Here is a 14353-nt window from a genome sequence, read left to right as displayed (position 1 = left end):
GCGGATCCCGTCGCTTCCGCCGCTCCCGTGCCGATCATATCGTACCATCGGGGAGAGCCTTGGTTCCCTAACCACTCGTAACTATGCCTGGCGAAGTCATTGACCATCCAAATCCGGCGCCGCTACCTTCGCACCTGCCTGAATGCCTAGAGAAGCTGGAGGTTCGGCTTCCTTTCCGAGACTCTTAAATCAAGAAGCATGCGATGCCTTGTTGAAATTCCGGAAAGCGGCTTCGTACATCGCAGCAGGTAAGTCAAATTACAGAGACTTTTTTTATTTATTTTTCTTTTTATTTCTAAAGAAAACCTTTAAAACAACTGACTCATTTGCAGCGATGATATTTTTGCGTGATAATACTCTTTTGAAGAGAGACCTCAGCGCTGACGATATTAAGCCCCGTTTGCTTGGTAAGCACATCTTCTGTTTCCTCAATCTATCATCATATGATATTCATACAGTCTACTTAGGACATTGGGGAACATGTCCAGGTCTGATTTTGGTATATTCACACCTCAATTATCTGATCAGAATGAAGGACCTTGATATGCTCTATGTTGTTGGCCCAGGACATGGCGCTCCTGCAATATTGGCCTCTCTATGGCTGGAAGGCTCCTTGGAGAAGTTCTATCCAAAGTATTCTCGAGACTCCCAAGGTCTTCACAATCTGATATCCTCATTTAGCACAATGGCTGGGCTTCCAAGGTCGGTATCTTTAAGATATCATCTCACTTCCCGAACAATCTAACATTTTCGCAGTCATATCAATGCCGAAACGCCTGGTGCTATCCATGAAGGTGGGGAACTGGGTTATGCCTTGGCTGTATCATTTGGTGCTGCCATGGACAACCCTGATCTTATTGTTCCTTGTGTCATTGGAGACGGCGAAGCTGAAACCGGTCCTACGGCTACGTAAGTCCAACCGTTCACATATCTTCATGGTTGCAATCCTGACCAGAGTAGGTCTTGGCATGCAATTAAGTATCTGGACCCCAAGGAGTCTGGGGCTGTTCTACCTATCCTTCACGTCAATGGCTTCAAAATTAGCGAGCGCACGATATTTGGTTGCATGGACAACAAAGAGCTCGCAGCCCTGTTTTCTGGATACGGATACCAGGTCCGCATAGTGGAAGATATTAATGATATCGACACGGATCTTCACTACTCCCTTGCCTGGGCTTTGGACCAAATCCACAAAATCCAGCAAGCTGCTCGATCTGACAAGCCAATTCTTAAGCCCAGGTGGCCGATGCTTGTTTTGCGCACTCCGAAGGTAGAAAGACTTGTCCAAATAATTTTCGACGATCTTGAAAACTGATTTCCTTTTATAGGGATGGTCCGGACCAAAACAACTTGATGGTCACTTTATCGAAGGCTCTTTTCACTCCCATCAAGTGCCATTGCCAAAGGCCAAGACCGACAAAGAGCAGCTGCGTCTCTTACAGAGCTGGCTTTCCGGTTATCAGCCACGAGAACTCTTCACAGAGATGGGTGACGTTGTAGACGAGATCAAATCCGTTATACCAACCAATAATTCGAAGAAATTGGGCCAGCGAATTGAGTCATACAAAAGTTATATCCCACCAAAGCTTCCAGTCTGGCAAAAGCTCTGCGCCAAAAAGGGGTCAGAGGAGAGCGCCATGAAAGCAGTTGGCAGATTCATCAATGAGACCTTTATCCAGAATCCCCGCAATGTTCGACTCTTCTCCCCCGATGAGCTGGAGAGCAACAAGCTCGACGCCGTGTTTGAGAGTACCAATCGCAACTTCCAGTGGGATGAATTCGCCAATGCGCGTGGGGGTCGAGTTATTGAGGTTCTCAGCGAGCACTTGTGTCAAGGTTTCCTGCAGGGGTATACCCTGACGGGTCGCACAGGCATCTTTCCATCATACGAGAGTTTCCTCAATATAATTCACACAATGATGGTCCAATACGCCAAGTTCACTAAGATGGTAAGTTTAATCCATGCTTTTCCTTTCGACTCGCTCGCTAACCTACTGACCAGGCCAAAGAAACCCAATGGCGTTGTTCGATCAGCAGTATCAACTATATAGAGACCAGCACTTGGACACGTCAGGAGCATAACGGATTCTCTCACCAAAATCCCTCGTTCATTGGTTCTGTCCTTAACCTGAAACATACGGCTGCTCGCGTCTATTTGCCGCCAGACGCAAATACTTTCCTCACAACGATCCACCACTGCTTGAAGTCAAAGGATTATGTCAATCTGATGATTGGCTCTAAACAGCCGACACCCGTATACCTGACGCCGGAGGAAGCAGAAAATCACTGTCGTGCAGGAGCGTCTGTCTGGAAGTTCTGTAGTACAGACGACGGACTAGATCCCGATGTGGTGCTGGTGGGTATTGGCGTTGAGCTTATGTTTGAAGTTATACAAGCTGCTGCGCTTCTAAAACAACGCATACCATCCCTGCGAGTCCGCGTGATCAATGTGACTGATTTAATGATACTTGGTAACGAAGGAGAGCATCCTCATGCCCTGGAAACTGAGGCATTCGACAATCTTTTTACCAAGGATAGGTCTATCCATATTAATTATCATGGCTACCCGGCTGAAATGAAGGGGCTACTATTTGGTAGGCCCCGACTTGAACGTGTCTCGATTGCCGGGTACATGGAAGAGGGCAGCACGACCACTCCCTTTGATATGATGCTCGTAAATCGTACCTCGCGCTATCATGTTGCGCAGGCAGCTGTACGGGGCGCAGGAAAGTACAACGAAAAAGTTCGTGTCCGTCAGCACGAATTAGATGCTGAGTTCCAGAATAATATTGTTCAGACTCGGAAGTACATAATTGAACATCAAGAGGGTAGGTTTCTGTTCCTGGGCTTACTATTCTATCCACCTTAAATTTACTGTCAAGCTAACACACTTTCTAGATCCGAATGAGATGTACGATATGCCAACTTTCAAATAGAACGATTCAAATGGAGTTTTCGCTCTTCTGAGACCTTTCAGCCAGAACCCATGGATTACTAGTCCATGGTTAGCTACTTTCTCCAGTACGATCAAGAATTTAGAGCCACGTATGTCTAGTTTGGTTCAGCACGATGAAAACGAACGTAGAGAGAGGCGATAAATGCGAGTCACGAAAAGAGCTAGCATCTCTAGATTGGATCATAGTTAAGTACATTTCAGCAAGCTTCGTATCTTCCTCTGCGGAGTCTGTCTTCTCTTCGCTGCATCCTGTCATGTCTCCTCTGAGCCCTGCTCTCCGTCGAATCCCTGGAATCCTCTGAATATCCGGTATGAAGTCTAGAAAGACCCATACTATTGGACACTATTTCTGAAGCATCTCGGCACTTCCCTGGTAAATACCAGATTGCCCACGCCCCCAGAACTACCGCCATTTGATAGCCATCAAATGCATATGACGGCCATTCGTTGACAACAAGAAATTCGACCCCACCATTCATGGTCAATCGCATGATATTACGACCAAATGCGATGATAGAAACTGCAAGTCCAAAAAGTTGGCTCCAATACTTCCAGGTTGGAAATGCTGATTTGCTGGTCTCTGACAGCCCACGGCGCAATCGTATTGTTATATACGTATTCTCTGCGAGAGTAAAGAGCCAAAATACCAGTTGGATTACAAACATTGCAATTCCGATTTTAGCTCCGGCTTCAATGATTGTGAAGTTGGTTGATGAAACAGTCATAATAGCTCCAATGCCTTGAATGAGAGCCAAGATTGTGTTCATACTGAGGTATAGTGGACGCTGTACGTTGACCGGAACCCAACAGAACCTCTCCGCGCTCAGAGCGCGAGTAAATTCAGTCATGGCCAAATTGACGGAGAACATAATCAAAGTCGGTCCCACTAGTAGTAAAACAGATTGGATACCGTAGGCGACTCGATTGCACGGGTTCTGTGTTGAAAATATGCGCGCTGTATACCCCGATGTTTGTGCTGTAAACAGTCAGAAATTAATTCCGGCGCATACGACCCTAGGTACTAGGTGTCATGCTCAAGGTTTGATCTCAGGACCTACCGACGCCTCCAAAGACAAAGTATATACCGCTCCATGTCCCAGCTCTAGTCATGCGGAGGAAATGAATCGTCGTCAACACCGAAAATATGATGGTAGCCACCAATGCCAGAGGCAAGCTGGGTGTATATAGGTATAGCTCGCATTGCACAGATTCCATCTCCAAGAGAAAGATATTCAGCTCAAAATTCGTTATATGGGAGATGGAGGTGGACAGATGATTGTAATGATTGCGATGAAGGTTGCAGTCATTCGAGAATCTCTTTATAACCTTGGAACTTGAAGGATTCAACAATAATTTAGGCAGAAATATAGTATCGAATAGGTATGACAGGGGGAAAGTTTAAGGAGGTTAAATATTCGAAAAACGTGCAGCGGTCAGGTTTTCAAGTTGAGATTTATGTTTGAACCTTACATTTGACGTTCTCCATAGCTCGAGATCTTCAAGTTCATTGCTTGCTCGAGGCTGGAGATCGACAACCCGCTAAGCCTCAGGGTATGTGGATGCCTATTTCAAAATAGATAACTGGATGGAAATAACGTTATATCCATTAATTTTTGGTTTAACTCAGATTTTACGTTGATCTTCAAAAAAATCGAGGGATGCCAAGCTTATTTTTGTTTTAGCGGTGGAAACACTGCTCGGGTTCGGACTTTATGAGATATGATTGGATCCGGTAGTTCAAGCGTCTCCACCTCAACCACCCTACATTATCGATGTCCTGCGCTAGCATGTAGCAACTCTAGAACACTGATAGCGGATGCGAGAAAGGTGGAGCCTATTTCAACCAAAAAAAAGAATCCCTCATGCCGCCTATTAACCCGGTCTAGCCTTTAACACAAGCAACCACTTGTAACCTCCATCCAATTAGTTGCCAAACTATATTTCGGCTTAGCACTCATGTATAGGCAACATATTGCCTCAGGATTAGATAGATGGCTTGTATACGGAAATGGTAGTGAAAGTATCTATCACAACTCCCTCCCCAGGTGTCAGGTGAATATTCCGAGTCGCGTAGTATACTACAGGTGAGAAAACCCCTTTCAAAATCTTCGTTTCTTTCGTTTTCCTTTTTCTTTCTATCTCATTTTCCCCCAGCCGCAGGCGCAGGGACTTAAGATAAAGATCCTGCCCTTTCAGTGAGGGTTGTCGCAATCGTGGCCGGGCAGCGGCTCAGTCTAAGCCCTCGGACTCGTACTCGGGTTCGGACCAAAATCCGAAAACTTACTTTTACCTTCAGATAGACTACGAATATTAGCTAAACCAGGCAGGATAAACATAAAACCAATTCTTGCCACAGGCTCTTCATTCGATGATGCCTGGAAATGTACCTAGTTTTTAACTCATTGAGATTTTTATCAGGGCAAAATTGTTATCATCCCAACATACTTAAGTATCGAGTTGTCTGCCAGATCCTGTAGAATTCAGACCTCAACCATTCCAACCGAACTCGAGACTTCCAGATCCGCCCAAGTCAACATTTTCATCTTTGGCCATGGCATCTTCTACCTTCGTGCTTTACCATTATACCCCTACCCTGATCGGTGCGGTGGTGTTCGCTGTGTTATTTTTCTTGACCACGGCCTTCCACCTTTACCAACGAATCCGAGCGCATGCTAAATACTTCAACCCGTTCATTGTCGGAGGAATATGTAAGCCAAACGCGGTCCTCAGCAATAATTCCGTGCCTAGCATTTTCTAATTGCAAGCGCAGTCCAGATTATCGGCTATGCAGCTCGTGCCGTCTCTCATTTCCATACAACAGCGACCACGCTATATGCCATGCAGACCCTATTTATTCTGTTGGCACCGACCCTCTATGCGGCATCCATCTATATGGTTCTAGGAAGAATTATCACATCCCTAAAAGGAGAACATTTGAGCTATGTGCCTGTTCGATTCATGACCAAAATCTTCGTCATGGGAGATGTGCTCTCCTTCGTCCTTCAAGGTGCAGGTACGCAGGACGATACAAGACCCTTTAATTATTGATTTATATCGGACTAATTTTAATTTCCCTCAGGTGGTGGCGTCATGAGTAGCAGTGGATCTGCAAACCTCCTGGTGGTAGGCCAGTGGATCATTGTCGGGGGTCTCTGCGTCCAACTCGTCTTCTTCGGTGCTTTCTTGATTACCTCTATCATATTCAACTGCCGAATTATCCGATCACCCACAGAAGAATCCCAAATCTCGGTTGCCAGTGGGTTGATCCCGCGGGACTGGCGAGGACTTCTCTTCGCACTATATACTGTTAGTGTGTTGATCTTGATTCGATCCATTTACCGTGTCGTCGAGTTCGTTCAAGGAAACAACGGTTATGTGATTGGCCATGAAGTTTTTCTCTACGTGTTTGACGCCTCAATGATGTTCTTGGTCATGATAGTGATGAATGTCTTCCATCCATCCGTTGTTTTGCGATCAAACAACACCCCAGGCACAAAAGAACCACAGGGCTCACCAGCCGAAAGCAAACTCACTTCTGCCGAGCTGCAATGCTAGTTAGGTGAGATGTGTGGGTCATACAATTTAGTATCAAATGAGAAATGAAGGAACGCATAGACGGCGTCTGCGGAGTAAATTGAGTTAATTTTTTCACTTTTCTTTTCATTTTTCTATGTCTTATTTGCGCCAATGTCTATTCAAAACTAGCTTAGGTATTATATCCGATCTTCTAGATTTCGGGATAGAAAAGGCTGTACCAGGCTAACAATTACTACTCCGTTTTGTCAATTTATTCTTTCGTCGCAAATAGAACTGCTAGGCGGCAGCGTTTCATAATGGATAATTTTACCTACTAGTACTATAATACATGGCTCTGCCATCCCCTCGTTGAAGCTATTCTACTTCTTATAAATTGCTTGATCTTAACAACTCAGGTACGTAACTGTGTAGGATACCAAGTACTGTAGTATAATTTTTATTACCGATGTATACGATTGTTGATCGTCCCTTTCCGAGGTTTCCAGTGCTGCCTCTGCTGCCGTTCGGTAGTCACTATGGGATGCTCTTCCCTGGTTAAGTGATTCCCATTCACTGCCAGTTAGTACGAGCACAATATTGGCTCTCTAACAACAACCATTTGCTCTCTACCAACCCTGCAGGCACAGCTTCGCATTGCTGGTCTATCGGTAGTTTCAATCGGTAGAATTCGACACTGCTCGCCCTTATTACCATCTCGGCCACACTGTAACGAGCTTGCTCCAGCGATGGACCAACCTCAGGAACAGGGACCTCCCGGTCCTTTCCATGCTCTTTATTTAGCTGCGAAGGAGACGACGACTGTCTTCGTTCGGTAAAATATCTGCCATGGTTTTATCGGCGGATACGCGACTTTCCTCATCGGCGGAGCTAGAATAACAAAGGTACACCTTTCCTATATAGCGTTACTCACGATCGCTCTGGCTAATTTGGCCTACCCTGGAGGACGTCGAGGTTATCATTGATGCAGACCCGAATGGCGCGAGAGGCCTGCTTCTTCAGGCGGGTTCCGGGTTCTCACTGACCATGGCTAACAAGCTGTTCTTCACAACCGGGACCCAAAGAATTATAGTTGAACTTCTTCGCGCTGGTAGCACTTGCTATTTGAGATTTCCTGACGTAATGACTATTTCCCTTCTTACTCTTACTGTGAGTGGCCGTCCAATGTGCGTTGGGAAGACCCCCAGTGAGTGGCCTTTCAGCTTCTTTATTTTCTAGTAGAGCAAGTTTCCTCTAATCGTCTTTTTATTGTCCCTATCGTAACTCCCTCCGTCCTCGTCCTGATCATAATCAAAAGATGGTCAGTCATATCCAAGTCTGCCCGTCCTCGGAGAATCGAAAAGGCAGCTACCGACATGGAGGACGTTGAGGAGCTCCTAAATTGGCTCGCTAGAGATGGAGTTAAAGTCAACTTCGAGGGTTATCCCAAAGAGGCGGAGAACTATCTCCTCTCTGCAGTCCGCAAGTTGTATCAGATGAAGGCTTTTATCCGCCCTCTACTCCGGGCTACACTGGAGGAGGAGCATTTTCGTTTCGTCAGCAACTAGATAGCTGCGGAATAAACCGACAGTCTTGCACCACAGCCTCGGCAATTTTCACATAGTTATTTCCAGCAGCAACACAATCCCAAGCTCTCATTACCGTCACCGCGTATTCAACTCGTGTCTGAAAATCCTCTTCGCTTTCCTCGGCGTCGAATTCCAACTCTCCATCCTTTGTACTGAGAGGCTTGTCACGTAGAGTGTAAAAGGATATGAAATACACTAGATCGGCTTCAACTCGAAGTATCGCTGGTGGGAGGCCGAGGGGTCTACTAAATAGGTATTTGACCAAATCAAGCAACAGATTACGGCCCTGTTCAAAAGTACTTGCGATCGGTTCCAAATCAAGTTTCGCTTTGTTTCATGTATACTCGTCGTATGGAAACGAGGAAATCAAGGTGTACTACGCCAGCGGTACCTTAGCCGCAAGTCATAAGTCAGCAAGCAGTGGAACGCGACGCCCAAGAGATATTGACCTTTAGCCCATGTCGTGCGATACTGGCGATAAGCCTCAAAAGTTAGAATATCCCATATCTAGAGCCTCTTCTCCCAATTTCATGTACATGCATGAGATGGGCCTAGCCACATCACTCTCCCGGACACGGACATTACAATCGGACACGGACACGGGGTTCGTCGGATCGGATAAAGAGGACTCAGAAAATCGCCTCGAATCCTAGAGGATTCGGTGACAGTTGGACCGTGAGCCCCATCGACGCTAAGCCTACTAGGGATTATCTTGCGAGGCGGGACTGCTATTCGGACCGAACTCCCACCCAGATCTAGCTTTCATATGGTTCCTGTGCTTTGATGCTATATCTGATAGGGCACAAATTCAATGTCGCATGGCGTGGCTGATCCACTTCTTCCGAGTTCAACCCCCACCTTATAATGATTTTTTCCCCTCTGTGCTATTCCCGCCGGGATTATGTGCATAAATCCGCCATCGAGCATGAATTTTTCGAGGCATCGCGAGTCATGATTGGCTTCCTCATCGGCTGGGCATGGCTTATGGCCGGGCGCCGTTGTAGGTAGTGGAGGGCGTCTCAAGTCAAATACCTTGCGAGCCCATTTGCTGACCTAGGGTTAGCGCCGCTGCTCAGCCTTGATACTACTAACATACCCTACGAGTACGAGTATTTGTTAATTTGTTAAGTGCTTCGTCCCGGTAGTTACTGGCAGACTCTCTCTCTCAGCGTATTTTCGCCTTGTTTTGCTACTTCCAATCTTGAGTCCATTGTGCACTCTGGCAACAAACGACGAAACAAACGGCTATCCGCCGGTATCCGAAGCACCACGTCCTTTTCATAATAACACTGGCAATAACTCGCACACTACTGTTGCCTCACATTCTTTTCGCCGATATATAACCCCACCGAGGCTCTTGTCATATACTTGACTCTAGTATACCATGGACAGACAGGAGCTGTTCATTGGTTGTCATGCCAAAATTGAAGGAATTGAAACGTCCTACGGATATGTCCCAACCCTTGGAGCCGGAATCGCCTATTGCGTTCTTTTTGGAGTTTCGATGATCTTACACACGGCCCAGTTCTGTTGGACGCGAACATGGTGGGCATCTGTCTTCAGCATTGGATGTCTCGTGGAAGTCATTGGATGGGCCGGTCGAACTTGGTCCGCTGAGTGTCCATACAACTCGACGTCGTTCCTAATGCAAATTTCCACCCTTATTATCGGTGAGTCGCAATGATAGAACTACTTACTACTGTTCCAGCCCTACTAACTCGAATGCTTCCAGCCCCAACATTCTTTACCGCTGGTATCTATGTCATCCTCGGCCGGTTCATTCAAATCCTGGGCCCCGAGTCCTCCATCCTCCGGCCAAATCTATATCTCTGGATCTTCTGCACCTGTGATGTGATATCGCTTGTCGTCCAAGCAATCGGTGGCGGCTTGGCCTCTGGCCAAGCAGGTAAAATCGGCGGCAATACGGCCCCCGGAACCCACACCATGGTGGCCGGTATCGTCTTTCAACTATTTTCCATAACCATCTTCGTCATTTGCGCTGCAGATTTCGTTCGTCGCTGTATACGTCTCCGTCTTCTACAGAACTTGACCGGCTCCGCTATCCCTCTTTTCGCCGCGACGATCCTCTCCGTGGTTTGCATCTATATCAGAAGCATATATCGTACGATCGAGTTGTCCCAGGGTTGGTCAGGCTATTTGATTACCCACGAAAGCTATTTTATTGCACTGGACGGTGCTATGATGATTGTTGCTGTTGCGGTCTTCAACGTTCTTCACCCTGGTTGGCTTCTGCCTCAAAACCGGAATTCTTCGAACAAGCGGGGTGCTTCCTCTGTTGATGAGGTTGAGCTGAACAATTCATTTGAACAGCAGCATGGTCACGGTGTTTAGGGGGTCTCATTTTTACTTCACTTTGTATATCCGAGTCATTTTGCGTTTGTTTCAAATACCCGCTACGCAGATAGATGCATCACTCACAAAACATAGAATATTTTTCAAGTTTCGGCTTCCAAGTTTGTTAAAGATGATGATGATCGTTAGTTTCCCAGCCAAGAAAGACCACACGAGATAAAGTAAGGTATCGGATTGAAAACTACAAAAACATGATATAAAGATAAGCGCAAGACACAAGGTCCAATATGGGTAAAAACAGGTGACCGTCTCAACATAAGAGGGGATAGCCTCTGAAAACACTTCCGACGAATCTGTTCAAAACGCCAGGCAGTAGGATTAAAACTTAGAGCATAATCAAATCGCGTTCCACTCCAGATGCCATTTGAAAGAGGCATCAACTCATTGCGGGCTTATAACATCACAAATCATACGCCATCCACGGCTTCGATCCAACCAAAGGTAGCACCAATAGCCAAAGTGGATACAGCCCAGACACTGCCCCAGGTAGCCGCACCTTGAATAGAGACATCCTGGATTGTACCGGCAATTTGCACAGTGGTGTTAAGCAAAACGCTGGTCGCAAGAATGAGCGTTCGGGAGATAAGGATACGAGTCTTGATAGACAGTTGGCCCCAGGTCTTGCGGTAGAAATCCACAATCAAGTACTCGTGCTCGCGGTTTGCGGGGTGTTCTTCCTCGGCGGTCTTCTCGGCGTGACCAGTTGAGCTGACGAACAAAAAGTCACGCACGGCATAGCCGGAGGGGATGAGCGTTAAGAAAAGAGCGGGAAACCCGGCAGGACCAGCATGGGCGGCGCTGATGTCCGGGAGGTTTTCGAAGTGCACGACGAGTTGGGCAGGGAGCCACGACGCATAGCTACCATATAGCACAACGCTGAATATCGAAGTCGCGGCGAGGATGGTATAGATGGTGGTGGGGGTATCCTGTAGGATAGCTCGGTTGGCCACTGCACCAGACGGCGCATGGGAGATATCGTGAACCGAAGTGGGTCGACGTAGAAACGCAAATGGGACGACAGTTGAAATAATCGTTATCAAATATGAGGCGAGAGTCGAAGTTGGTCGCACGCCATAGAAGAAAGAGAGGAGCGAGAAGGTGGGTTGGTGGGTTAGGAATAGGAATGATGCGACATCCCAGCCTACGATCGCAAATCTCCAGTTAGCTCGAATTCTTACATTGAGAAGCTGCAGCTTCCCCTGCTGCGCTTTTCCAAAGTCAAGAATGATTCACGTACTGTCAAAACCAAGAACCCAGGCCAATCCGACCTCCGCCGCTTTCCAAGCCACAAGTCCCCCCCACTTCCCACCATTCCTCCAGGTGTTTGCTGACCAGACCAAGGTCACCCTGAGTGACATCTGCAGTCAAGGTAAATAGGACGGAGCTCATGACCAAGCTGCTAAATACGACCAGGGCAAAGCGAGCTGGTGAGGGGACGCGCGCCAGCGACGGCGAAGGAGCCATTGCTGTCAGAGCATCTTTGGGGTCGCGCACTTGAGAGGCGGGCACTGCGAGGTCGTTTACCGACGAAGTTCTCTTTTTCGGAGCCATAGCGAGCTTCAAACTATCAATGGCAAGCAGTAACTGCAGGAAAAGTGAGGTTGCACGCAGCGACGGAGGAAAAAGGCAGGCGTGGAATGCGGTGTGAGTGCGTGATGATGTCACTACTGAAGCTTCCAAGGTCACGTCCGCCAATTTCAAGGCCAACGACGATTTTACATCCGAAACCAAAGAACTGGGTAAAAAATAGAAATTTGTTGAACCGTGTTTGGAAAAGAAAGAAAAAATTACATAGAAAGGTTGCCCCGGTCATATGATTTATTCCTGCTCTTCTTTCTCGCTCTCGGCCACAGCGAATTCTACTGTTCCGCTCTCGTTGCCTCTGTTATCCCGCACAACAATGCGGTATTTGCCTTGATTCCAGAGATCCTTAATGGTAAGCTCTCTGGTGCGGCCGAGACTCTCAATGTCACCAATACGTTGCAAGGTGCCTTCCAGATGTTCGTCAAATCCTTCAACAGCGCAAATCTCTCGGAATGCGAGCTGCATAGGAACGGAATCGGCGCGTACCATCGCACGCGAATCGATGGTAAAGATATTATCGTGATCATAGGCTTGAATGAAGTCGGCGCGCGTCATAATTTCGCGCGCTTCGTGGAGAGGAATCTCAGGCAAAATGTGACCTCTCTCGGAGTCGTAGGTCTTTTCCATCTCCTTCTCACGATCCACCAATGCCTTGGCCAGGACCATGGCAGCGGACTGGATGCAATATTAGTATACCGCAATAATCCTCCTGAGTTAATGGGTTCGCCAGGATAGCGACTTACCGAGTACTTTTGCTCGTCCATCACATCATCATCCATCTCCATTCCAAGGATCCAGCACTTGTTGAGTACCCAAGTTTTTTCGGCTCGGCAAATCTCATTACAAGTCTTGACGATGTCGGGAGATTTGGCTACTCGATTCAGAAAAGAGAGGCGACCGCCCACCTTATCGTAGACTTCCTCTAGAGTCTTGGATGGTAGGTTCTCGCCGTAGAACCGATTGCGGTACCTTTTTAGAGCAGTCATGGCCTTGTCCTTGGGCAGATCGGTGACAGGAATGACCTCCATTCGGGTGGCATAGCGCTTGAGACGCTCGTATACCCAGTAATCGTCGCTGTTGAGAACTGTTGAAAGGGATGAGTATTTGTTGCCTCCGAAATAGATTAAACGGTCTTGGGACTTACTCGTTGTGACAAGGCCGCTGGCAGCCCATTGTTCGGCCCGCTGTTGGATCATTTCAAGCAAATCCTGGCCGTCATGGTCATCCCGAACCAAGTGAGTGCTGTTAACGATGAGAACTAAAGGTGAAGAGCCCTGCTTTCTTCTGGTCAGAGCAACTTTCTCCAATTTGTTGAATGCTCGCTCGATGTCCAGCAGGGCCGTGGTATCGCGCGGGCCACGAATACTGAACAAGCTCCCAATGTAGCTGTGCAGTGTATTAGAAATAGTCATGGAGAGAAGCATGGCGGGCTAGGACATACTCTTCATGGAATTCGTAGTCGAGAGCCTTGCCCAGTCGGATGCGAAAGATTTCGAGGTCGGCATGAGCCTCAAACATGGCGCATCCATCGCCATTGATCTTGCGCATTGACTCAAGAAGCATGGAGGTCTTTCCGGTGCCCTTTTCACCGATGACGAGATAGTAATGGCCACGACGTCGGCCGGCTATAATATCATCAATGCGCATTTGCTCATCTCGTACAACCCAATGCTCCTCGCCAGAATACTGGTGCTTTCCAGATACAACACCTGCAACTTCAAGGGCAGGGTCACCCGGATTGAAAGCGTTATCCATCTTATCCAGGATCAAGTACTTGTAGTACTGATGGTACGAGTAACCCGCAGCTCTGGAGCAGAGGAGGAGAGAGAAAGTTAGTTTAGGACTATCATCATGCAGGGCAAATTGCAGACGTACCCAAGGATGGCAATAGACGCGGCGGTTGTGGCTGCTGTCTCAAGCATCTTCAAAATTGTTGATTTCAGGGTAGGGTCATCGTTTTTACGACCCTGGCCACGATCTTCTTCAGAGTCATTCTGATCCGTCGGGTCCGGGTTGTATTGGCCTGTGTTCTTTGGATCCGATGAATTGAATCGGCGGACTGTAAGTGGAATAAATCTTGTTGAAGACCTCATAGGCCTCGGTAGACCCTGCCGGGCAGCGCGAGACAGAGATTGCGTGAGCCTATTCCATGGCATTTTGGCTGTATGTCTTAATTGTGGCTTGGTGGAGATACACCAAGTCTGGGCTTTCAATCAAGAAAGATTGCCAAAGAGACTTTTTCAAGAAGGATTTTTTAGTTTTTATTAGTTTCAGTTTACTTTAATTTTCGGTGATGCAAAGCCGTTAAAGGATGCAAGTCAGGTCGATCAATGCACCT

The 14353-nt window shown here is 47.3% G+C and overlaps 7 protein-coding genes across 7 annotated transcripts; 4 read left to right on the top strand and 3 right to left on the bottom strand.

The window, feature by feature from the left end:
• Positions 1–142: 142 nt before the first annotated feature.
• N7509_009156 (putative phosphoketolase) lies at positions 143–2936 on the top strand (the record flags this gene model as incomplete). The annotated part of the gene is made up of 7 exons (XM_056633793.1): positions 143–248; positions 333–702; positions 757–909; positions 961–1270; positions 1329–1949; positions 2003–2828; positions 2899–2936. 7 exons carry the CDS (start codon positions 143–145, stop codon positions 2934–2936), a joined length of 2424 nt encoding a protein of 807 aa, XP_056484413.1.
• Positions 2937–3153: 217 nt separating this feature from the next.
• On the bottom strand, positions 3154–4171 carry N7509_009155 (uncharacterized protein; the record flags this gene model as incomplete). Its single annotated transcript, XM_056633792.1, has 2 exons — positions 3154–3932; positions 4015–4171. The coding sequence occupies 2 exons, from the start codon at positions 4169–4171 to the stop codon at positions 3154–3156; spliced, it is 936 nt and encodes a 311-aa protein (XP_056484412.1).
• Positions 4172–5507: 1336 nt separating this feature from the next.
• On the top strand, positions 5508–6511 carry N7509_009154 (RTA1 domain-containing protein; the record flags this gene model as incomplete). The annotated part of the gene is made up of 3 exons (XM_056633791.1): positions 5508–5664; positions 5727–5969; positions 6036–6511. 3 exons carry the CDS (start codon positions 5508–5510, stop codon positions 6509–6511), a joined length of 876 nt encoding a protein of 291 aa, XP_056484411.1.
• A 707-nt stretch (positions 6512–7218) lies between these two features.
• N7509_009153 (uncharacterized protein) lies at positions 7219–8037 on the top strand (the record flags this gene model as incomplete). Its single annotated transcript, XM_056633790.1, has 3 exons — positions 7219–7299; positions 7394–7676; positions 7796–8037. 3 exons carry the CDS (start codon positions 7219–7221, stop codon positions 8035–8037), a joined length of 606 nt encoding a protein of 201 aa, XP_056484410.1.
• Positions 8038–9442: 1405 nt separating this feature from the next.
• Positions 9443–10410, top strand: N7509_009152 (RTA1 domain-containing protein; the record flags this gene model as incomplete). Its single annotated transcript, XM_056633789.1, has 2 exons — positions 9443–9728; positions 9791–10410. 2 exons carry the CDS (start codon positions 9443–9445, stop codon positions 10408–10410), a joined length of 906 nt encoding a protein of 301 aa, XP_056484409.1.
• A 428-nt stretch (positions 10411–10838) lies between these two features.
• On the bottom strand, positions 10839–11982 carry N7509_009151 (uncharacterized protein; the record flags this gene model as incomplete). The annotated part of the gene is made up of 2 exons (XM_056633788.1): positions 10839–11638; positions 11685–11982. 2 exons carry the CDS (start codon positions 11980–11982, stop codon positions 10839–10841), a joined length of 1098 nt encoding a protein of 365 aa, XP_056484408.1.
• Positions 11983–12249: 267 nt separating this feature from the next.
• N7509_009150 (ATP-binding protein) lies at positions 12250–14171 on the bottom strand (the record flags this gene model as incomplete). The annotated part of the gene is made up of 5 exons (XM_056633787.1): positions 12250–12690; positions 12759–13099; positions 13160–13401; positions 13457–13822; positions 13891–14171. 5 exons carry the CDS (start codon positions 14169–14171, stop codon positions 12250–12252), a joined length of 1671 nt encoding a protein of 556 aa, XP_056484407.1.
• Positions 14172–14353: the final 182 nt, after the last annotated feature.

Source organism: Penicillium cosmopolitanum, assembly GCF_028827165.1.
Source record: "Penicillium cosmopolitanum strain IBT 29677 chromosome Unknown utg000009l:1.0-9042332.0:1.0-9050551.0, whole genome shotgun sequence".
NCBI classification, from domain to species: domain Eukaryota; kingdom Fungi; phylum Ascomycota; class Eurotiomycetes; order Eurotiales; family Aspergillaceae; genus Penicillium; species Penicillium cosmopolitanum.
Note: the sequence above shows the minus strand (reverse complement) of the source record. Positions and strands in the feature narration are given on the sequence as shown.